At 32.0% G+C, this 25863-nt stretch overlaps 2 protein-coding genes across 2 annotated transcripts in view; both read right to left on the minus strand.

Moving 5' to 3' along the window:
* LOC132744478 (uncharacterized) overlaps positions 1 to 23100 on the minus strand; it is a 62336-nt gene extending 39236 nt beyond the window's left edge. The window contains exons 1-2 of the mRNA XM_060733201.1: positions 23086 to 23100; positions 3673 to 3847 (exon numbers count right to left, since the gene is read on the minus strand). The gene's annotated coding sequence lies outside the window, so the exon portion shown is untranslated. The remainder of the gene's footprint in view (positions 1 to 3672; positions 3848 to 23085) is intronic.
* On the minus strand, positions 1336 to 24726 carry LOC132744481 (uncharacterized). Its single transcript, XM_060733205.1, has 4 exons — positions 24340 to 24726; positions 23458 to 23539; positions 21466 to 21643; positions 1336 to 1589 (listed from the first exon to the last, which is right to left on the minus strand). Exons 1-4 carry the CDS (start codon positions 24475 to 24477, stop codon positions 1430 to 1432), a joined length of 558 nt encoding a protein of 185 aa, XP_060589188.1. The 5' UTR covers positions 24478 to 24726; the 3' UTR covers positions 1336 to 1429.
* Between the last annotated feature and the right edge of the window lie 1137 nt (positions 24727 to 25863).

Genomic DNA, 25863 nt, shown 5'->3' on the forward strand with positions numbered 1-25863 from the left:
TATTATTACGTTTATTATTATTATTATCACAACCTCAGATGCTCTAAAAAATATTTACGTTTTTTCACATGCAATGAATAAAATTTTCCCATCCTTAATAACGGAAAAACCCAACAACATATCAATAAGTTAACATGCATGTTTAATTTGTGAAACTTTTTTAGACAAACAATTAAAGTTAAAGGCCCATTAATCCCCAAAAATGCTACCCTTTTTATTCTTGGTATCTTGTTAAAGAATCCGATTGGCAAGTGGTATAATGCTAGTGATTTGATATTTTGTATGGAAGTCAAAATATTACTTTGCATACATTTTGCTATCTTTACGATAAATAATTGCACATTCAGCTCTACTTTTTTAGTTACTGGTACATGTATTTAACATTTAACTTGCTCCAAATCCATGGTGCTCACCGGGGGATATAAATTCAACGAAATATAGTTTCTTTCGTTTGAGGAACGAATTAGAAGGAAATTATTTTCCCTTCAGGTAACGTAGTCACCGTCAGGATATTAAGACAAGCGTGACACATGAGTGCACGATATTATCGTGCAGTATTTCGGTCTGTGTAAGATCATTCAGCCGGTTAACATCGTTAAATTTTTTATTTCTTTTTCAAAAATAGAAGGTAGATAATTATGAATAAAATATGTTTCATTCATAGGTAGAGTGTGAACAGATATGCATTTGTAAATTTGTAAAATGGCGTCAAAGTGTTTTAAATATTTTTGTGTGATATAAAATTTGATAAAATATTGTATCCATTGTTATCCATTATCCGTTATCCATTGTTAATCGGTTACCCAAGTACTTCAGTTACAAATTACATTTTGAAATTGACAGTTAGACTGAGTTGTGTTTTTATTTGTTTAATGTGACTTAGTAGATTGAGGGAATTGGCTTGTTCAGCTAAAGATTGAAAGTTTGCAAAGGGGTTCAGTTAAAACGTTAAAGTACTGTCTGTCATCTCCTTGAAAGGTGGCACAGGAGTTCAGTTAAACGTGTCATCTCTTTGAAAGGTGGCACAGGGGATACACTAAAACATTATAGTACTGCGTGTCATCTCTTAGAAAGGTTGCACAGGGGATAAACTAAAACATTATAGTACTGCATTCATCTCTTAGACATGTGATGGACAAATTACAATGTTTATCAAATGAAAACAGCGATATGTGTCTAATAATCGCGAACTGGCATCACGGAGTTTTAACGTTGGCACTTTAGATGGTTTGCACAAATCTTTTATTAGCATATCTGCGCCAACGTCTTATTTTTTATCATATGCAAAATTTGATGCGCCTAATTATTTGATGCGATTTGGATAAGAATCGATAATTATTTTAAGCTTCTTGGAAGCAAATTTATTTTGAACTACATGCACCTGCAAATCAAGCTAGTTCAACATATTGTTATCATAAAAAATCATGAGTTAATCTTGACAGCAGCAAAAATTTGGTCCACAGTAACTCCCCCTCGAACAGCCGTGGTATAGGTCGTATTTGTACATTTGTAACCCAAGCGCTCCATTCGTGCCCCTTGGCAAAATGCGAGGGTTTCCTGGTATCTGTAATGCACTGAAACACTTTTTCCTATAAAAGAAGAAAACACGAGGTATTACGGCACTGGTAAAAAGAAATATCGAAGCGCTGTCATTTTATTAAAGAAAACTGACAGCGACCTTCATTTTTCTCGGTACTTGATAATTTACAAAAGCAACATAATTCTGTAAATGTGCTTGACCGGCTGACTTGATCTTAATAGTCAACAAATACTTGAATGAATACCTTCAAGTTTTTTTTAAGAAAGGCAAATATTTCCAATCGATTAATGGAAATGATTAATCAAAAAGGGGTTTTCAAGATTACCTGCATTTCTGTAAATGCATTTTAAATTTGATAGTGTACAAGTATTTCAAATTACAGTGAATATATATGATAGCTTTTGAGAAATAAAAAGGGGTCATAAATGAGAAAATAAACTGCAAGGCAAACTGCCTTTGAGAAATGCATCTGAAATTCAAAACTGAAAAAGTGTTTTCAGTTTGAAGTGATTAACTTTGACAGTCTTTCAAAAAAAAAATATGACCCTGGCAAAAATAGGCATAACTTGACCAAAAAATGAATTTTAGAATATTTCAAATATTTCAATGTGTTCTTTATACAAAATCATCTTTATACAAAATTATTTCATCACGTACTTTTTTCATAATTATTATAACTTCATTATATACTGATGATTGTTTATTCGTTATGTTTAAAAACAAAAACAAAACAAAAAAATGACAATTCTCACGAGACTCATTCACGCCAGATTAGGCCAAAACAAAATGATCTTGTGGTTCCAGTAGCCTGACCGACCCTGTATTTCCGCACCTAACCTAGAACATTTTATTGCAAACATAGAGTATCCTATAGTGTATATATCTGACATACAGTTAAATGTTTATAAAATACTAATTAAAAAAGAATGAAATGTTTTTCCGACCTACCTACCCTATTACTTATCAGCATGTTAGATCATTTTGTTTTGGCCTGATTAATTGATAAAAATCGGGCCCATGGACAAAAAAACAAATAAACACAAATAGCTCCGCTTTTCGGCGCGGAGCAGCAAGACTATAATTTTCCATTGCTGAATGGACGAATGCATATCTACTAGCCGTCAAATAAAGACCGAAGACAGAGCGTTCCACTTTTCTTAGTGCAGCAACACGGAAAAGAGGGATAGTTCTGCAAACTTGTTTGGCAGACTTTCCTGCCCTTGATAGTCAATAAAATAAATAGGATACATGTATTATAGTTTGCCCTGTAGAAGTTTAGTGTACACATATTCTAAGATAAAGTGGATATCTGAAAGTTTTTTAAGAAATATACCTTTTCAGAAAGGTGAACGGAAACTTAGCAAACATAAATTGTAAGATAACCTGTCAGAAGGGAATAACTTTGACTCTCTTACTATAAATGACCATTGCAAATAAAGAGTTTAAAAAAAAGCTTAATCAACTTTGCAACAACAAAAATTAATTTCATGATTATTTGCCCATCTGAAACGGTGTCATAGTTTGATGTGAATAACTTGCATAGTTTCTGGGAAACCGTAACAAAATGATTAACAAGGACAAAGAGTCATAACTTTGCAAAAATGATTTTAGGATTTATCTGCCCTTTTGGAATGCCATTATTTTATGATAACAAATATGTATAACAATTAAACAGGTTTTGGATAAATGGCATGTTTATTTCCTGAGAAAATCGACCGGTTTTCCTCGAGATGTGAGTCTAAAAATGATTATTTGATAAACACGATTCTCCTTTTTATTGCGCTACTTTTTATATTTCAAAAGTAATGCTTCATATCGATTTGCACTTTTTTCCTTCCCCGTTCCCAAAATCTTGGAAGAGGTACATTCTTACTTCTGTCCAGTCATGACTTAGAAGTAACTCTTTAATATGGCAAAGTATTCAACTTGAATAAGCATCTCTTTAAATTAACCTTTTCGGGCGTTGCCGGTGTAACCCTTTATCAAGATTTGAAAAATTTCTAGCAAAATCGTATGTTTTGGCAAATGTGCCGTATAGTTTCATATTAGAAAAACAAACAGAAGACTGAAAGCCGATGATTCTAAAAGTTCAAATGAGAATACTAGTTATAAAAAGTTTATAAGATAAATACCCGACGAGCTTGCATGTATCTTCGCACGATGCTGCAAGTTTCGAGCAATTTCGTCTGACTGCATAAACATGACTTTCCATTGACAGAAGAGCCGTACATGTAGATACGGCAATTTGATCTGCAAAGTCATACGTCACGCCAAAGTTGTCGTCTGCTCCATAACTTTTTATACAGCCTAAAGAGTTATAAAAACAAATTATAAAAAAGAATGAAACCAATCAATACGGCGAACCCAAGATTTTAACGTTCATGTTTCAAAAAAGTTTCATCCTCATGTGCCCTGGTGCATAATTTTCAGCATTTCGCAATTTGGACATTTGTTGGAAATCATGGCATTTTCAGTGTTTACATATATAATATATAGATAAGTATTGATTCATATATTTCATGTTTCTATAGATTTGAATATCTAACTTTAACTAAATAGACGCATGCATATTATTACTAACAACAAACTTAGAAACAAAAAAATTTTATCCACAATAGATCTACTAATCTGTTCATAACATTATAGTAGTATATTATGGGTTCATTGGACTTTGTACAATGATGTTATAATTTTGATGTATAATAAAGATAGGTACAAAATTTCAATGTACAATGTAATATAAAAGCTTACGTAGTTTCTAAAATCAATGAAAACTTGCACATAGAAGTGTAATTATCTATATATAATATTGGTAAAAAACAAGGGCCATAATTCCGGCAAAAATGTTTGAATTTCAAAAACTCAGACAATATGTGCAAGAACAATCTGTGAAAGTTGAGTCAAATCGTTTGAGGAATAAAGTAGGGATTAAGAATAGAAGTGTACATGTACATAAGTTTTCATCAGTTTTTTCTATGAAACAAAGAGCAATTATTCAGCCAAAGTTTTTGAATGGCCAAACACCGACAATATGCACGCTTGGCACTCGATATTAAAGGCGTTCTATAAAAGCTTCTGTGAAAATTAAGTCAAACTCCTTTGATAAAATGAAGAGAGAGTGAGTTGCGCAAAAAAAGTGTATTTCTCTGGGGTCCTCGGTCATAATTCAGGTCACTTGATGACACATTTTCTCAAAATCTATGTAGCAAAGAATGAATGTATGTTAAATCTTATAATAGATATGGTAAAGTCTAATAAAAACTACAGGGTAAAAATATTTAATAGTTTACATAATCAAGCAGATAGGAAATCATTTTTATAAATATGTTATTAATTTTGAGCAGGAACAATCATTTTGCATGTGTGGATTGTTAGCCGAATGTTATATATTGTTTCTAAAATTTTAATGGGAAAGCATTTTTCATAAAGATGATATTGTAGATTATTTAAAGACACATCATCTCTGTGAAGGGCCATACTAACATGAAAGCTTACGTTATAACTCTACTTATTTTGCATTCAGGTGTCCTTTAAAGCATATATCTTACCTATATTGTCATTTTTTCAGTTCCTATTTGCCTGTTAAGGTGGTCATACCTTAATCAAGGAACGAAATCAATTATGTTCATGTACCAGCAAATCATTTTGACATGTTCTATCGCCATATGAATAGGTTTTTTCTTTGTTACTAATAACCTTCCCGTAACGGCTAAAATATTTCAAAATCTTTGAAACACTCTATAACTGTAGTAATATACCTGCCAACTGTACACCTGTTTATCTTATCTGTTACGTTACATATATTTTGTTAAGGTGGACTTTTTTAAAACTTACTAACATACTGTAATTGTGATTTAAGGGACCTACATGTAGCTGACGGTCTTCAGCGAACCCATTTTAATACTGTGAGAGGACGGGTGAGTCTATATTTTACCAAATGCAAAAGAAAATGTATATATAAAAATATAATTATAATGACGATGACTTCGATATGTATTTTTGCCCCCAACATCCTTGCATTATTTTAAGCCAAGGGATGTCCATAATCAAATATTAAAAAAACCAGATTGTTTTACATTAATTCTTCTTTTTTAATACAAACAAATTATACAACTCTTGTACAGCAATACCTTTCAGTTGTTTTCTCAGTCCTTCCACTATTTCATGTAGAGCTTTCTGTCTTTCTTCTAACTGTACAAGTTTCTGGATCAGCTGATAGATTAAATTTAGGTGCAAATGAAATAATTTTTGGGAAACATTCGAAAAAGTGTAATTACTTTTCAAAAGCTATGTACTTGGCTGCATGGCATTTAGATTTGAACTAAATTTCATTTAAATATAAAGAATGTAATAACAATACATTATGTTGTAGCTAAAAAAACTTCAGTGGACAGGTTTTATAGTACTGTTAGACCTCACAACGTCAAAATAAAAGCGACATATGAAGTTATTGAAGCCAGAACTAATTGTGACGCTGTAAAAATACGGATTTTAAAATTCTTCATATTACTTTCTAGTTACAAATTAGTATCAACTAAATGTTTTGGGAAGAAAAATATTATGCTCTGAAAATATAATCGACTGAATATGCACAGATATGAACATTTGGATTATTGAATTTCTGTTTAAACACAAGAAATGAGTCTATCTTTATTTCTCTTAAATCTTTTAATTTATGATGTCTTATTAAAAGTTTCAAAAAATACTCATTTACCAAGAACTTTTACCATTTTTTACTTTATTTATTTTTGTCAATTAGTACAGATATAGTGATTAATATTTTGTATTGAAGTCAAAAGACCACTTTGTTTACATTTTGCTACTTTGATGAGGAACATAACAAACAGTTTTACATTTAGCCTTTTTTCTCCAGGTCAGAAGCATATCACTTGCTCTTAAACAGTTATAGAACTCATATTTGCCATTTCTTAAGTCGTTAAAACATTACCTGTATCTGATGTATAATGCGTCATTAAAAACAAATACCAAAAAGATATCGAAAATGCATTTTGTGACTTTACCTTGTAATCAGTATCAAACCGTGAGCTACATTTTGGTTCCTGATTCTCTTGTACAATATCGCCTTCTCCATTCCGTCAGGTCAATTTTTTAGGTCGACCATCAATATTAACAGCACGAAAAGCGAAAACTTCGTCTTTATATCCATGAGCAGCGATCTCCTCAAAACCGTTTTAGTGAATGAATTGTATCAAAATTATTTGTTTAGCGTATCAGTTTCGTGTCTATACAAAATTTAATTGAGGTACTACACAATGTTTATATCGTCATATTGTGTCTTCTTTAGTCTAAATATAATAAGACATCACATGCAAAACCAAACTTCTATATAAAGATCGTCCAATGAGTACATATGTTTTCCAAATTCGATTCGTCCTCTTCGACAGAATGTTGTTACTGTAGTTTGAATATTTTCCTTATGAAACCAAAATTGCGTGTAAACTTATCAGAGTGACAACAAAATATAATTTATGAGTTTGTAACTGATTATGATAAGATTTGCAATACAAAAGCATCATATTATCTTTTTTAAAAATCTAGGAAGATGTTCGTGTGTACACTACATTTTCCTATTCAGTCGTGTTCAGGCTAGGATAAAACATTGCACCTTTTGTTACAAACATTCTTTTTACAGATAGAAATACCATTGTAAATAATACATACCAAGTTCTTCATGTTTATCTATTTTCTAAAATTTGAAAACAAGTATTATGAGACTTAAGCCTGAGAGTTAAAAACAGAATCGTTTTTGTTGTTATAATAAGGTCTTTCCCAAATATTTGTTTTCATGGTTAATTTGTTATTTAAGCTTATAGAATTTTTTATCTTCATAATTAATTTACTAGACATATAAGCATACAGACAGACAGAAAGAGACAGACAGATAGCTCTTTTTCTCTACAGCAAAAATATGACAAAGCTTCATTACAGTATGTTCATTTTAACATGATAGAATAATCTTTAAAAAATATAAAGGCAGTTTTAACATATATACATACTTAATTATTAGACAGACAGGCATACATACATACATACATACATACATACAGACAGACAGACAGACAGACAGACAGACAGACTATTTCTCTACAGCACAAACATGACATAGCTTCATTACAGAATGTTCATTTTTTACATGATAAAATAATCTTGAAAAAATATATATGATGTTTTTCCCAAAATTCACATAGAGAAAGAACAAATCGCCGGTGAAAAAAATGACCAAGCCACGCGGAAATCTCATGGACATGTTCCATGGGTAAGGGCTTTAAGCGTTATCATGTGCAAAGAAGACCCTCTCAAGTTGTACAAAATTAAATTTGCATCGGAATTGATCAAATAGTTTTTTGAATGGTAGGCTCGTGAATATGATGTTTTTTTTTCTCGAAATTTACATAAAGAAAGAACAAATCGCCGGTCCCAAAAATGACCAAGCCACGCGGAAATCTCCTCGACATATTACTTGGGTTAGGACTTTAGGCCTTTTCATGTGCAAAGAAGACCCTCCCAAGTTATACAAAATCAAATTTGCATTGGAATTGGTCAAATGGCTTTTTGACTGTAGGCTTGTAAAATTGATGTTTTTTCCGAAATTTATATACAGTAAAAGCAAATCGCTGGAAAATGACCTATCCATGCGAAAAACTCAAGGACATGTTCCTTGGGATAGGGTTTAAGGCCTTTTCATGTGCAAAAAAGACCCTCTCAAGTTGTACAAAATCAAATTTGCAACGGAATTGATCAAATGGCTTTTGAATGGTAGGCTCGTGAATATGATGTTTTTCCCGAAATTTACATAGAGAACGAACAAATCGCCTGTGCAAAAAAGAACAATCCACGCGGAAATCTCCTGAACATATTTTTCCGATTAGGAGTTTAGGCCTTTTCATGTGCAAAGAAGACCCTCTCAAGTTCTACAAAAACGAATTTGCATTGGAATTGGTCAAATGGCTTTTGAACGGTAGGCTTGTAAAATTGATGGGTTTTTTTCCGAAATTTATATATAGAAAAAGCAAATCGCTGTAAAATGAACTAGATATGCGGAAATCTCATGGACATGTTCTTTGGGTTGGGGCTTTAAACCTTATCATGTGCAAAGAAAACCCTCTCAAGTTGTACAAAATCAAATTTGCAACGGAATTGATCAAATGGATTTTGAATGGTAGGCTAGTGAATATGATGTTTTTACCGAAATTTACAAAGAGAAAGAACAAATCGCCGGTGCAAAAAATGACCAAGCCACGCGGAAATCTCCTGGACATATTACTTGGGTTAGGGCGTTAAGCCTTTTTATGTGCATAGAAAACCTTCCCAAGTTGTACAAAATCGAAATTGCATTGGAATTGGTCAAACGGCTTTTGAACGGTAGGCTCGTAAAATTGATGTTTTTTCCGAAATTTATATACAGAAAAAGCAAATCGCTTGAAAATGACCTATCCATGCGGAAGTCTTATGGACATGTTCCTAGGGTTAGGGCTTTAAGCCTTATCATCTGCAAAGAAGACCCTCTTAAGTTGTACAAAATTAAATTTGCAACGGAATTTATCAAATGGTTTTTGAATTTCAGTCTCGTGATTATGATGTTTTTCCCAAAATTTACATAGAGAAAGAACAAATCTCCGGTGCAAAAAATGACCAAGCCATGCGAAAATCTCCTGGACATATAACTTGGGTTAGGGCGTTAGCCTTATCATGTGCAAAGAAGACCCTCTCAAGTTGTACAAAATCGAATTTTCAATGGAATTGATCAAATGGTTTTTGAATGGTAGGCTCGTGAATAAAAATTTTTCCCGAAATTTACATAGAGAAAGAACAAACCGCCGGTGCAAAAAATGGCCAAGGCAAGCGGAAATCTCCTGGACATTATACTTTGGTTAGGGCGTTAAGCCTTTTTATGTCGAAAGAAGACCCTCTCAATTGTACAAAATCGAATTTGCTTTGGAATTGGTCAAATGTCTTTTAAACGGTAGGCAGGTAAATTTTTTTTTCCGAAATTAATATACAGAATAAGCGAATCGCTGGAAAATGACCTAGACATGCGAAAATCTCATGGACATGTTCCTTGGATTAGGGCTTTAAGCCTTATCATGTGCAAAGAAGACCCTCTTAAGTTGTACAAAATCAAGTTTTCAACGGAATTTATTATATGGTATTTGAATGGTAGGCTCGTGAATATGATGTTTTTCCAGAAATTTATATAGAGAAAAAACAAAAAGTGACTAAGCCACGCGGAAATATCCTGGACATATTACTTTGGTTAGGGCGTTAGCCTTTTCATGTGCAAAGAAGACCCTCTCAAGTTGTACAAAATTGAATTTGTTATGGAATTGCTCAAATTGTTTTTGAATGGTAGGCTCGTGAATATGATGTTTTTCCAGAAATTTACATAGACAAAGAACAAATCGCCGGTGCAAAAAAATGATCAAGCCACGCGGAAATCTCCTGGACATATTACTTAGGTTAGGGCTTTAGGCCTTTTAATGTGCAAATAAGATCCTCTCCAGTTGTACAAAATTGAAGTTGCATTGGAATTGGTCAAATGGCTTTTGAACGCTATACTCCTAAAACTGATGTTTCTTTCATAAATTTATATACAGAACAAGCAAATCGCTGGAAAATAACCTAGCCATGCGAAAATCCATTGGACATGTTCCTTGCGTTATGGCTTTAAGCATTTTGATGTGCAAAGAAGACCCTCTCAAGTTGTACAAAATTGAATTTGCATTGGAATTTGTCAAATGGCTTTTGAACGGTAGGCTTGTAAAATTTATGTTTTTTTTTTCCGAAATTTATATATAGAAAAAGCAAATCGCTGGAAAATGACCTAGCATTGCGGAAATCAATTGGACATGTTCCTTCTGTTATGGCATTAAGCCTTATCATGTGCAAAGAAGACCCTTGGTCAAATAGCTTTTGAATGGTAGGCTCGTAAAATTGATGTTTTTTTCCGAAATTTATATGCATGTACAGAAAAAGAAAATCGCTGGAAAATAACCAAGCCATTAGGATATCTCATGGACATGGTCTTTGGGTTAGGGCTTTAAGCCTTATCTTGTGCAAAGAATACCCGCTCAAGTTGTACAAAATTAAATTTGCAATGGAATTGATCAAATGGTTTTTGAATGGTAGGCTCGTGAACATGATGTTTTTTCCGAAATTTTACATAGAGAAAGAACAAATCGTCGGTGCAAAAAAATGACCCAGCCACGCTGAAATCTGCTGAACATATTACTTGGATTTAGGCTTTAGGTCTTTTCATGTGCAAAGAAGACTCTCCCAAGTTGTACAAAATTGAATTTGCATTGGAATTGGTTGAATGACTTTTGAACGGTAGGTTCGTAAAATTGATGTTTTTTCCGAAATTTATGTACAGAAAAAGCAAATCGCTGGAAAATTACCTAGCCATGCGGAAATCTCATGGACATGTTCCTTGGCTTAGGGCTTTAAACCTTATCACGTGCAAAAAAGACCCTCTCACATTTTACAAAATTTAATTTGCAACGGAATTTATCAAATGGTTTTTGAATGGTAGGCTCGTGAATATAATGTTTTTCCCGAAATTTACATAGAGAAAGAACAATTCTCCGGGGCAAAAAATGACCAAGACACGCGGAAATATCCTGGACATATTACTTGGGTTAGGGCTTATGGCCTTTTCATGTGCAAAGAAGACCCTCTCAAGTTGTACAAAATCGAATTTGCATTTGAATTGGTCAAATGGCTTTTGCATGGTATCTCATGAATATGATGGTTTTTTTTCCGAAATTTACAAAGAGATAGAACAAATCGCCGGTGCAAAAAATGACCAATCCACGCGGAAATCTCCTGGACATATTACTTGGATTTGGGCTTTAGGCCTTTTCATGTGCAAAAAAGACCCTCTCAAATTGTACAATATCGAATTTGCATTTGATTTGGTTGAATTGCTTTTGAACACTAGGCTCGTAAATTTGATGTTTTTTCCGAAATTTATATACAGAAAAAGCAAATCAATGGAAAATGACCTAGCCATGCGGAAATCTCCTGGACATTGTCCTTGGGTTAGGGCTTAAGGCCTTTTCCTGTGTAAAGAAGACCCTCTCAAGTTGTACAAAATCAAATTAGCAACGGAATTGATCAAATTGTTTTTGAATGGTAGGCTCGTGAATATGATGTTTTTCCCGAAATTTTAATAGAGAAAGAACAAATCGCCGGTGCAAAAAATGACCAAGCCACGCGGAAATCTCCTGGACATATTCTTGATTTAGCGCTTTAGGCCTTTTTATGTGCAAAGAAGACCTTCTCAAGTTGTACAAAATCGAATTTGCATTGGAATTTGTGAAATGGCCTTTAAACGTTAGGCTCGTAAAACTGATGATTTTTTCTGAAATTTATATATAGATAAAGCAAATCGCTGGAAAATGACCTAGCCATGCGGAAATTTCATGAACATGTTCCTTGGGTTAGGGCTTTAAGTCTTATCCTGTGCAAAGAAGACATTCTCAAGTTGTACAAAATCGAAATTGCAATGTAATTGATCAAATGGTTTTTGAACAATAGGCTCGTAAAATTGAAGTTTCTTTTCCGAAATTTACATACAGAAAAAACAAATCGCTCGAAAAAGACCTAGCCATAGGGAAATCCCATTGACATGTTCCTTGGGATAGGGCTTTAAGCCTTATCATCTGTAAAGAAGACCCTCTAAAGTTGTACAAAATCGAATTTGCAATGGAATTGATCAAATTGTTTTTGAATGGTAGGCTCGTGAATATGATGTTTTTCCCGAAAATTACAAAGAGAAAGAACAAATCGCGGTTGCAAAAAATGACTAAGTCACGCGGAAATATCCTGGGCATATAACTGTGGTTATGGCTTTAGGCCTTTCATGTGCAAAGAAGACCCTCTCAAGTTGTAAAAAAATCGAATTTGCATTGGAATTGGTTGAATGGGTTTTGAACGGTAGGCTCGTAAAATTGATGTTTTTTTCCGAAACTTATATACAGAAAAAACAAATCAATGGTAAAAAACCCTAGCCATGCGGAAATCTCATGTACATGTTACTTGGGTTAGGGCTTTAAGCCTTATCATGTGTGCAAAGAAGACCCTTTCAAGTTGTACAAAATCAAATTTGCAACGGAATTAATCAAATGGTTTTTGAATGGTAGGCTCGTGAATATGATGTTTTTCCCGAAATTTACATACAGAAAGAACAAATCGCCGGTGCAAAAAATGACCAAGCCACGCGGAAATCTCCTGGACATATTACTTCGATTTGGGCTTTAGGCCTTTTAATGTGCAAAGAAGACCCTCTCAAGTTGTACAAAATCGAATTTTATGTACATGTTTCTTTCGAGATAAAAAGATGGGCTTTTTAGTAAATAATGTTGCTCAGAATTTTTTTCTATAGTTGAAGGGCTTGCACGTGTTATTTGTTGTGCCTTCACAAGTCCAGTGTGGCCGAGTGGTTAAGGTATTGGGATTTTAAAACCCATTTTCCCCCTCACAGCTGAAAGTTCAAACCCCGACAGGGATTTTTAGATTCTTTTCATATGGGGAAAAGGCTTCCAGCTAGCTTCGGAATGCCCGGGGGTTCTACTCAGGTGCCCCTCGTAACCTGAAAAAAGCACGGAAAAAGAAACCCGAGGTCTTCCTCCACCAAAAAAGGGCGGGAAAAACGTCGTCATATGACCAAATACTGTTTTGGTGTGACTAAAACCCCAAATAATAACAAACAAACAATTTCCAGTGTGGAAGGGGGTTTTATTACAATTTTTAAATTTGAATAGTTTTAAATTGAACCCTTTTTGAAGAAGAAAAAAAAATTTTTAAATATTCAAAGTACATGTATAAATTACTTTAAAGTTTTAAAGATTTTCCCAAATTTAAATATTATAAAAATTTTTTGTCTAATGTTGTTTAAACTTGGTTTTTTAAAAAATTTGCTTGAAAAACTTATTAATAAGGGAAAATTATTTGATTTAATCAGATATAGGTTTTTCCAATTTTGTACTAATATTTTCTTGTCCCTAGCTGTAGTTTGGGAATTTTTTGGGTTTTTCCCAAAATAATTGAAATCTGTCCTGAACTTTGGATTTTTTTTAAACTTTTAATTTATGCAAAATTTCCCAAGAAAATCCTAGTTTAACTGCATTTTGCTGTCCCAATAGTGGGGGGCTTTTTTTTATAAATTTAAATGTAAAAATTTTAAATTTTTTTTTCCCTTTTCCTTAATTTTTTTTTTTCATTTTTGAAATTTCTGAGAACTTAAGGGTAAAATTTTGAAGGGAAAAATTTGTAGATGTAATTTTGTTTTCACTTTTTAAAAGGTTCAGGGTATTAAAAGGCAAATAAATACCCCCTACGGGCAATTTAAAATTATTCCCCCTTTTCCCAAACTTGAAAAATATTGGGACTAAAATTTTGAAATAATGTTGAAACACTTCCCTTAAATGATCATTTACGGAATCTTGAAAATTTCTTTTTAAAGTAAAATTGTACATGTAAACCTTTTTTTTTGATTTGCAATTTTTCCCAGATGAAATATTGTTGCATTTGCTGCACGTACTATTAGGGAAAATTTAATACATTCATGCCCAAAAAATTAAATTTTTCCCCCACAACGTTAGAGTTTTTTAAAATTTCGGTATTTTTGGGTTTTTTTGGCTCTTGACTGGTAATGTTTTTAACTGTCTTGCTTGTTTTAAATATAGTTTAACGTTTTAGGGTTTTAGAAAGAATGAAAATAATGTGTGTTGTTTTTCTTGTCGACTTGTTTTTTTCGTTAAACATGTAGGGTTTGCATGTTGGGTTTTGTGTGGGAAATTTTTTGAACTTTTTTTCCAATGTTAGATCTTTTTCGGGGAGATCTGCCCTTAACTGCTTTGAGGTAAAAAGTGTTCAAAATAATTTTAGTATCATATTTTCCCTGCATATCGTCTGGAAAATTCTGATTAAACCCCCTTTTTTTTGGGTTTTCAAAATTTTATTAAATTCATTTTTCATCTTTTTCCCTTTCTGTTTAAAATCGATTTTCTTTCATTGATATATTTTTCTTTGGTTTAAAAGTGGGTGGGGTAAAATTTTCTGACGGGTTTTGGCTGTATGAGTTTTTTGACGTATTGTTTTTTGGGAAAATAGCTTGTTATTTACTCCCCCTAGATGTAATATTTTTTGTCTTTTGTTATTCTATTAAAATGTACATTTTAAAATAGTTTAAAATAGTTTCATGTTATTTTTTTTGGGGGCAGTGGAAAAATTTGGTTTTTTTAAAATGCCATAAATGACAAATGTTAAAAATAAAAAACATGGAAATGAAAATAAAACATGGCATGTACAATTTTGTATCGGAAAAACCAAACTGGGGGGTAAAAACCGGGCCAAAAGGGGGGAAACCCGCCCCACCAAAGAGACTTACTGGGGAAAAGAGTTTGGACCTGTGATGAAAATTGAAAGGATGGACTAATTACAACATTTTTTACTTGAACTATAAGAAAAACTATATCAAATTTTAATAAAAACTTTTTTTAAAGAAACCCATTTTAATTTTAATTTAAAGGGAAAAACAAATTATTTTATCTAATGCCCAACTTTATATTATGTCCAAAATTAATGCCCTAAAATTACTATAAAACCCTTTCCCTTTGTTCTTTAAATATGTGGACTGAACCCTAGAACGCTCAGGCACATTACAGGATTGCTTTGAAAATAAAGCAACTGAGTTTTTTAGCCCCAAAAATTTTGGCCCGTGAAAAAATTTAGGAAAAGGTAAATTTTGCTTTTACCCAAGGGGTTTTTTTGCCCCGTCTGCCTGTACCTCTTTAAATTTTTTATGCATTTTTAAAATAGAGGAAAAAAAAAATCGGCCGGTCGAAAAAGGGCCCATGCCCAATACGGAAATCTTACCCGGAAAAATGTTGTTTTTGGAGTAAGGGCCGGGGCCTTTGGGTTTTTAAAATTTTTTGGGGGCAAAAAGAAAAAAAATCCCCCCAAAGTTGGGTGAAAACCCCGCCCTTTTTTTCCTTTTTTTTGGGAAAAAACCCGGAAAAAAATAAAAACAAAAATTGGTTTTTTAAACGGTTGGCTATTGAATATGTTGTTTTTTTTATTAAATTTTTAATATCAGAAAAAACCCAATTTCGCCGGTTAAAAAATTCCCGGGGGAAATTTTCAGACATATTTTTTGAGAAAACCCTTTTTTTTTTTCTTTTTTTTTTAAAGAAGACCCTTTTAAAACGAATCTAAAAAGGGAAATTTCAGAAAAAGGGTTTTCGAAGGGTTTGGGGCTCTAAATATGGTTTTTTTAAATGCATTTTCCTTCAAAAAAAAAACAAATACCCGGGGTCCTACATATGCCATGCCACGGGGAAATATCCCGGGAATATTTTTTTGGGTTGGGGTTTGGTTTTTTTTTTGGTGCAAAGGACCCCTCTAAATTTGTACAAAAAATCGGGCAAGGGAATTTCAGATAAATTTTTTTTTTTTAAAAAGGGTTTGGGTTTCTATAATATGTTGTTTTTATTGACTTTATATACAAAAAAAAAAAATCGCCTTCAAAAAAGGGCCATCCCGCGAAAAATCTCCCGAACCTTTTTTTGGGGGGGGAAGGAAATATGCCCTCTTTTTGGGACAAGAAAACCCCCATTTAAATTGTTTAAAAAAATCGAATTTTTCCACGGGGAAACAACAAATGGGTTTTTCTTAAAAAGGTTTTGGGTTATGCAATTTGGTGTTTTTTATTGGGCCCTTTTTTACCAGAAAGAAAAATCGCCTCCTACCCTAAAAGGGCCAAAGGGCCCCGCGGAAAAAAATCCCCCGGGCATATTGTTTGGGTTTGGGTTTTGGGTTTAATTTTTTTGCAAAAGGGGACAAATTTTTAAAAGGCCCGTACAAAAACCCAAATTTTCCAAAAAAAATAGAAAAAAAAGCGTTTAAAACGGGGAGACTGTAGAATATGATGTTTTTTTTAAAAAAAAATTTCTTTGACTTCATGTTTCTTACGGAACAAATCTTCCCTGTCCCAAAAAAAACGAACATTTTTTGCGGGGCCCCCTTGCTTTTCAAGAGCTTTATAATGCGGGGGGGAAAAAATTCCCCTTAAAGCCATTTCCTTTAAACTACTTTAAACGGCCAAATTTTTTCAGTGGTTAAACGTTTACTTTTAACCCAAAGGGGAGCTGTGCATGACGTCAAATTTCCCGTAAAGGAAAAGGCTCTTAAGCGCGGTTCTGTGTAAAAACACTATAAAATTTTAAAATTTTTTTCAAAATTTTTGATCAAAAATAATGTAAAACAATTTCAGGATGTTTTTTTCTCCCTTGATTTGACTTTGGGAAATTATAATTGATCTACGATTTTAAACGAAAAAAGCAAAATTTACCCGGGCCAAAACGACCCAAACTTTTTGCGGGAAAAGGCCCAAAAATAGGGTTTGGTCCCCCAATTTTTTGGGAAAGGGGACGCTCCATTAAATTGTAAAAAACGAAAATTTTAAACGCAATCAAAACAAATGGTGTTAAAAAGGGGGGGGTCTTGAATGGTGTTTTTTTCGAAACATTTGAAAGTAAATTTTTGTGAAAAAAGTTTAAAAAGGGTTGAGTTTAAAAAGTGTCTGCGAAGGCCCAAAAATTACCCAAAGACGAAATTTTAAAGTACATTTTTTTTTTTTTTTGGGTTTTCCACGTTTTAGTATTTCGAAAAAAAATATTTTCAAAAAGAGATAAAAAATAGGAACTTTGTAAAAGAAAACCCTTCCTTGGCGTGTTAAAAGTTTTCCCCTTATAAAAAAACCCTAAGTCCCTAAAGGGATTCGACCCAAAAGCGCTGATCCCTGTAAATTTTTTCATTCGGTTTCAAATTTTTTGGGGTTTTTTTTTCCGAAATTATTATTTCTGTGCAATGCTCTAAAAAATTTTTATTTTAATAAAAGCATCCAAAACTGTCCGGTTGTTTGATTTATTTTAAAATAAGTTAAAAGAGACCCTTTCATTTTAAACAAGGGTGTGAAAGGGGAAATTTTTTTTTTCGTATATTTACATTTTTTGCAGTTAGCAAAATTTATAATGGGTGGAAAATAAAATTTGGGGTTTTTCCCCCATAAGCTTTCTGCAAATCATGGCGGGGAGCATTGTTTTAGTTTTTGAAAACACTGTAAAAACTTTATTCAAGTTAAAAAAAACATCATGTCCAACTCACTGAACAAAAAACAATTTTAAACAAATCTACAATCGTGAAAAATTTAAAAAAAAAATACATTATTGTTGTTTCATTATTAAAGTTGTTTTATTATTTTTTGTTGTTGGGGGGTTGGGATATTCTAAATTGTTTTTTATTATATTTATAACATCATCATCATCCTAAACATCCCAATCATCATTATTTTTTATTTTTTATTTTATTTTATTATTTTTTTAAATTTTAACACACCTCAGAGCTCTTAAAAAAAATTTACTTTTTTTACATTTCAATGAAAAAAAATTTTCCCATCCTTAAAAACGGAAAAAACCCAACAAAATATCAATAAATTTTAAAATGGGATGTTTAATTTTTTGAAAATTTTTTTTGACCAAAAAAATTTAAAAATTTAAAGGGCCAAATTTAAACCCCAAAAATGTACCCTTTTTTTTCTTGTATCTTGTTAAAGAAACCGATTGGCAAATGGTATAATGCTGTGATTTGTATTTTGTATGGAAGTCAAAATTTAACCCTTTTCAAAACATTTTCTATTTTAAAGATAAAAAATTGCAATTAGCTCTACTTTTTTAGTTACTTTTGGGACATGTTTTTTAACATTTAACTTGCTCCAAAAACCCTGGTGCTCACCGGGGGATATAAATTCCAAAATTTCTTTCCTTTGAGGAAGAATTAGAAGGAAATTATTTTCCCCCTTCAGGTAACGTAGTAAAACCCTCAAAAATAAATTAAAGACAAGCGTGACATAGTGCAAAGATATTTTTCGTGCAGTATTTGGGCTGTTTTTAAAAATCATTCGCCGGTAAAAATCGTTTAAAATTTTTTTTTCTTTTCAAAAAAAGAAAGGAAAAATTATGAAATAAAATGTTTTTATTATAGGTAAAAAGTGTGAACAGATATGGGATTTAAAAATTTTTAAAATGGGGTAAAGGGGTTTTAAAAATTTTTTGTGTGAAAATAAAATTTTTTAAAGAAAAATTGTATTTCCCTTGTTATCCATTATCCGTTATCCATTGTTAATTTGGTTACCCCAAATACTTCAGTTACAAATTACTTTTGAAATTAAAAGTTAGAAATGAGTTGGGGTTTTTTTGTTTAAAGGACTTAGTAATTGGGGGGAATTGGCTTGTTCAGCTTAAAAAATTTAAGTTTGCAAAGGGGTTAAATTAAAACGGGTTTAAAATAAAAATCTGTCATCTCCTTGAAAGGTGGACAGGGGTTCAGTTTTAAAAGTGGGCATCCTTTGGGAAAAGGGGGCAAGGGGGTACACTAAAACATTATATTTCTGCGTGTTTATCTCTTAGAAAGGTTGGGACAGGGGTAAATAAAAAAATTAAAAAGTCGCCATTTTCTTAGACAAGTGATGGACAAATTTTTAAAATTTTTTTCAAATGAAAAAAAACGATATGTGTTTAAACGGGGAAATGGCCAAAAACAGGAGTTTAAAGTTGGCATTTAGATGGTTGCCCAAAAAATCTTTTTTTGCCCAAAACTGCGCCAAAGTCTTTTTTTTATATAAAGCAAAATTTTATGCGGGCCTTTAAATTTTTGATGCGATTTTGGGTAAAAATCGATAATTTTTTTAAGGTTCCCTTGGGGAAACAAATTTATTTTTTAACTACAAAGCACCCGCAAATCAACCCAGTTCAACATAAATTTTTATCAAAAAAAAATGAGTTAAACTTGACACAGCAAAAAATTTGGTCCAAAATAAATCCCCCTCGAACAAAAACCCTGGGATAGGTTGTTTTTTGTACATTTTTAACCCCAAACGCCCCCATTCGGGGCCCCTTTGGGAAAATGCAAAGGGGTTTCCTGGTATTGAATGCCTGAAACCCTTTTTTTATAAAAAAAGAAAAAACGAGGGATTAAGGCACTGGTAAAAAGAAAATCGAAGCCCTTTTTTTTATTAAAAAAAAACTGACAGCGACCTTCATTTTTCCCCGGTCTTGGGTAATTTACAAAAAACAAAAAAAATTCTGTAAAAAGTGCTTGACCCCGGGTACTTGATCTTAATAGTCAACAAAAAACCCTTTAAAAAATCAAATAAGAAAGGACCGATTAATGGAAATGATTAATCTGGCATGCAAAAATAGGCAAGTATTTCAAATTACTTGACCAAAAACTGCAATGAATTTTATCTGAAATTCAAAAACTGAAAAATTTCAAATATTTCAATGTGGCAAAAAAAGGTTCAAAAAAATGAATTTTAGAATATTTCAAATATTTCAATGTGTTTCTTTATACAAAATCATCTTTATACAAAAATTATTTCATCACGTATTTTTTCATAATTAGTTATTATAACGTTCATTTATATACTGATGATTTGTTTATTCGTTATTTTTAAAACAAAAACAAAACAAAAAAAAATGACAATTACTCACGCGAGACTCATTCACGCCAGATTAGGCCAAAACAAAATGATCTTGTGGTTCCCCCTGTATTTCCGCACCTAACCTGAAAAAATTGAGTATCCTATAGTGTATATATCTGACAAAACAGTTAAATGTTTTAAAAAAAAACTAATTAAAAAAGAATGAAAATTTTTTTTGACCTACCCTTTCCCCATTCTTATACATGTTTTGATCATTTTTTTTTGGCCCGATTAATTTAAAAAAAATCGGGCCCATGGACAAAAAAACAAACAACACAAATAGCTCCGCTTTTCGGCGCGGAGCAACAAGACTATAATTTTCCATTGCTGAATGGACGAATGCATATCTACTAGCCGTCAAATAAAGACCGAAGACAGAGCGTTCCACTTTTCTTAGTGCAGCAACACGGAAAAGAGGGATAGTTCTGCAAAACTTGTTTTTTTGCAGACTTTCCTGCCCTTCATAGTCAATAAAATAAATAGGATACATGTATTATAGTTTGCCCTGTAGAAATTTAGTGTACACATATTCTAAGATAAAGTGGATATCTAAAAGTTTTTTAAGAAATATACCTTTTCAAAAAGGTGAACGGAAACTTAAATTGTAAGATAACCTGTCAGAAGGGAATAATTTTGACAGTCTTACTATAAATGACCATTGCAAATAAAGGGTTTAAAAAAGGCTTAATCAACTTTGCAACAACAAAAACTAATTTCAGGATTATTTGCCCATCTGAAACGGTGTCATAGTTTGATGTGAATTAACTTGCATAGTTTCTGGGAAACCGTAACAAAATGATTAACAAGGACAAAGAGTCATAACTTTGCTAAAATGATTTTAGGATTTATCTGCCCTTTTGGAATGCCATTATTTTATGATAACAAATATGTATAACAATTAAACAGGTTTTGGATAAATGGCATGTTTATTTCCTGAGAAAATCGACCGGTTTTCCTCGAGATGTGAGTCTAAAAATGATTATTTGATAAACGCGATTCTCCTTTTTATTGCGCTACTTTTTTATATTTCAAAAGTAATGCTTCATATCGATTTGCACTTTTTTCCTTCCCCGTTCCCAAAATCTTGGAAGAGGTACATTCTTACTTCTGTCCAGTCATGACTTAGAAGTAACTCTTTAATATGGCATAGTATTCAACTTAAATAAGCATCTCTTTAAATTACCTATTCGGGCGTTGCCGGTGTAACCCTTTATCAAGATTTGAAAAATTTCTAGCAAAATCGTATGTTTTGGCAAATGTGCCGTATAGTTTCATATTAGAAAAACAAACAGAAGACTGAAAGCCGATGATTCTAAAAGTTCAAATGAGAATACTAGTTATAAAAAGTTTATAAGATAAATACCCAACGTGCTTGCACGTATCTTCGCACGATGCTGCAAGTTTCGAGCAATGTCGTCTCACAGCATAAACATAATTATTAGCCCCTGGCAAGATAGCCGTACATGTAGATTGGGCCATTTGATCTGCAAAGTCATACGTCACGCCAAAGTTGTCGTCTGCTCCATAGCTTTTTATACAGCCTAAAGAGTTATAAAAACAAATTATAAAAAAGAATGAAACCAATCAATTCGGCGAAACCAAGATTTTAACGTTCATGTTTCAAAAAAGTTTCATCCTCATGTGCCCTGGTGCATATTTTCAGCATTTCGCAATTTGGACATTTGTTGGAAATCATGGCCTTTTCAGTGTTTACATATATAATATATAGATAAGTATTGATTCATATATTTCATGTTTCTATAGATTTGAATATCTAACTTTAACTAAATAGACGCATGCATATTATTACTAACAACAAACTTAGAAACAAATAAATCTTATCCACAATAGATCTACTAATCTGTTCATCACATTATAGTAGTATATTATGGGTTCATTGGACTTTGTACAATGATATTATAATTTTGATGTATAATAAAGATAGGTACAAAATTTCAATGTAATATAAAAGCTTACGTAGTTTCTAAAATCAATGAAAACTTGCACATAGAAGTGTAATTATCTATATATAATATTGGTAAAAAACAAGGGCCATAATTCCGGCAAAAATGTTTGAATTTCAAAAACTCAGACAATATGTGCAAGAACAATCTGTGAAAGTTGAGTCAAATCGTTTGAGGAATAAAGTAGGGATTAAGAATAGAAGTGTACATGTACATAAGTTTTCATCAGTTTTTTTTATGAAACAAAGAGCAATTATTCAGCCAAAGTTTTTGAATGGCCAAATACCGACAATATGCACGCTTGGCACTCGATATTAAAGGTGTTCTATAAAAGCTTCTGTGAAAATTAAGTCAAAATCCTTTGATAAAATGAAGAGAGAGTGAGTTGCGCAAAAAAAGTGTATTTCTCTGGGGTCCTTGGCCATAATTCAGGTCACTTGATGACACATTTTCTCAAAATCTATGTAGCAAAGAATGAATGTATGTTAAATCTTATAATAGATATGGTAAAGTCTAATAAAAACTACAGGGTAAAAATATTTAATAGTTTACATAATCAAGCAGATAGGAAATCATTTTTATAAATATTTTATTAATGTTGAGCAGAAACAATCATTTTGCATGTGTGGATTGTTAGCCGAATGTTATATATTGTTTCTAAAATTTTAATGGGAAAGCATTTTTCATAAAGATGATATTGTAGATTATTTAAAGACACATCATCTCTGTGAAGGGCCATACTAACATAAAAGCTTACGTTATAACTCTACTTATTTTGCATTCAGGTGTCCTTTAAAGCATATATCTTACCTATATTGTCATTTTTTTCAGTTCACATTTGTTTAGGTGGTCATACCTTAATCAAGGAACGAAATCAATTATGTTCATGTACCAGCAAGTCTTTTTGACATGTTCTATGGCCATATATGAATAGGTTTTTTCTTTATTATTAATAACCTTCCCATAACGGCAAAAATATTTCAAAATCTTTGAAACTCTCTATAACTGTAGTAATATACCTGCAAACTGTACACCTGTTTATCTTATCTGTTACGTTACATATATTTTGTCAAGGTAGACCTTTTTAAAACTTACTAACATACTGTAATTGTGATTTAAGGGACCTACATGTAGCTGACGGTCTTCAGCGAACCCATTTTAATACTGTGAGAGAACGGGTGAGCCTATATTTTACCAAATGCAAAAGAAAATGTATATATAAAAATATAATTATAATGACGATGACTTCGATATGTATTTTTGCCCCCAACATCCTTGCATTATTTTAAGCCAAGGGATGTCCATATTCAAATATTAAAAAAACCAGATTGTTTTACATTAATTCTTCTTTTTTAATACAAACAAATTTTACAACTCTTGTACAGCAATACCTTTCAGTTGTTTTCTCAGTCCTTCCATTGTTTCATGTAGAGCTTTCTGTCTTTCTTCTAACTGTACAAGTTTCTGGATCAGCTGATAGATTAGATTTAGGTGCAAATGAAATAATTTTGGGAACATTCGAAAAAGTGTAATTACTTTTCAAAGGCTATGTACTTGGCTGCATGGCATTTAGATTTGAACTAAATTTCATTTAAATATAAAGAATGTAATAACAATACATTATGTTGTAGCTAAAAAAAACTTCAGTGAACAGGTTTTATAGTAGTGCTAGACCTCACAACGTCAAAATAAAAGCGACATATGAAGTTATTGAAGCCAGGAACTAATTGTGTCGCTGAAAAAAATGACGGATTTTAATATTCTTCATATTGCTTTCTAGTTATAAATTAGTATCAGCTAAATGTTTTGGGAAGAAAAAAAAATATTATGCTCTGAAAAAATGATCGACTGAATATGCACAGATATGAACATTTGGATGATTGAATTTCTGTTTAAACACAAGAAATATGTCTCTCTTTATTTCTCTTAAACCTTTTACTTTATGGTGTCTTATTAAAAGTTTCAAAAAAAAATACTCATTTACCAAGAACCTTAACCATTTTTTACTTTATTTATTTTGGGCAATTAGTACAGATATAGTGATTAAGTATTTTGTATTGAAGTCAAAAGACCACTTTGTTTACATTTTCCTACTTTGATGAGGAACATAACAAACAGGTTTACATTCAGACTATTTTCTCCAGGTCAGAAGCATATCACTTGCTCTTAAACAGTTATGGAACTCATATTTGCCCTTTACCTGTATCTGAGGTATAATGCATCATTAAAAACAAATACCAAAAAGATATCGAAAATGCATTTTGCGACTTTACCTTGTAATCAGTATCAAACCGTGAGCTACATTTTGGATCCTGATTCTCTTGTACAATACCGCCTTCTCCTTCCGTCAGGTCACATTCCACCATCAATATTAACAATACCAAAAACGAAAACTTCATCTTTATATCCATGAGCAGCGATCTCCTCAAACCTGTTTAATGAATGCCTGATATCAAAATTATATGTTTAGCGTATCAGTTTTGTGGCTATACAAAATTTTATAGAGGTAATACACAATGTTTGTATCGTCTACTTTAGTCAAAATATCACATGCAAAACCAAACTTCTATATAAAGATCGTCCAATGAGTACATATATATATTTCAAAATACGATTCGTCCTTTTATTATGCCAGAATGTTGTTACTCCTTTTTCAATATTTTCCTTGTGAAACCAAAATTGCGTGTAAACTTATGAAATTGTGAACAAAATATATTTTTTGAGTTTGTAACTGATTATGATAAGATTCGCAATAGAAAAGGATCAAATTATCTTTTTTTAAAATCTAAGAAGATGTTCATGTGTACACTACATTTTCCTATTCTGTCGTGTTAAGGTTAGGATAAAACATTGCACCTTTTGTTACAAACATTCTTTTTAAAGATATAACATACCATTGAAAATAATAGATACCAAGTACTTCATGTTTATCTATTTTCTAAAATTTGAAAAAAGTATTATAATGGGAGTTACAGCTGAGAGTTAAAAAATCGTTTTATTGTTATAATATGAGGTCTTTTCATAATATATATTTTCATGGTAAATTTGTTATTTAAGCTTTAAGAATTTTAATATACATACTTACTAGACAGACTGGCAGACAGACAGACAGACAGACAGACACACACACACACACACACACACACACACATGCAGACAGAGAGACAGATAACTTTATTTCACAACAGCACAAACATGACAGAGCTTCATTAGAGTTTGTTCATTTTTACATGATAGTAATTTTTTTAAAATATAATATATTGTTTTTCTGTACATATTTCTTTCAAGATTAAAAGATGGGCATTTTATTGAATAAAGTTGCTCAGATTTTTTTTCTATAGTATCAGAGCTTGCACATTTGTTGCGTTTTCATATGACCAGTGCGTTGTTTCTGTTAAAAGGCGGTTATTTCAAGTTCTTAATTTGAAAAGTGTAAATATTAATCCCTTCTTTGAAGAATATTAAAATTTATCTCATATTCTAGTGTATGTTTAAATTAGTTATAGATTCTCCCTTATTTGAAAATTGTAACTAGCTTGTCTAATGTTCCTTTTAGTATTTAAATTTGCTTGACACTTAATGTGAAATTTTTTTATTAATAATGATATGTTCATTTAACCAGATATCAGGTCTTCCAACTTGTATTAATATTTTGATTTTATAAGTCCATTTAAAATTAGTATTTGTTTGGTAAAGCTTAAAGTAATAGAATAGATAAACGTGTTTGGTAAACACATATGCCCCCGGCCTACATTCCTGTAACAAATTTTCATATTGATTTGTGTGTTGGCTTGACA

Source organism: Ruditapes philippinarum, unplaced genomic scaffold (genome assembly GCF_026571515.1).
Source record: "Ruditapes philippinarum isolate M1 unplaced genomic scaffold, ASM2657151v2 ctg619_1_1_1_1, whole genome shotgun sequence".
Taxonomy (NCBI): domain Eukaryota; kingdom Metazoa; phylum Mollusca; class Bivalvia; order Venerida; family Veneridae; genus Ruditapes; species Ruditapes philippinarum.

What these genes read in the sequence shown, in the direction of transcription:
- LOC132744481 (XM_060733205.1), bottom strand. Translation starts at nt 24,477, where the DNA reads ATGGATATAAAGATGAAGTTTTCGTTTTTGGTATTGTTAATATTGATG. An exon ending in ACTGAGAAAACAACTGAAAG is followed by an intron (nt 21,644 to 23,457) that starts GTATTGCTGTAC and finishes ATAACTCTTTAG; the next exon opens with GCTGTATAAAAAGCTATGGA. An exon ending in GATACGTGCAAGCACGTTGG is followed by an intron (nt 1,590 to 21,465) that starts GTATTTATCTTA and finishes CTTCTTTTATAG; the next exon opens with GAAAAAGTGTTTCAGTGCAT.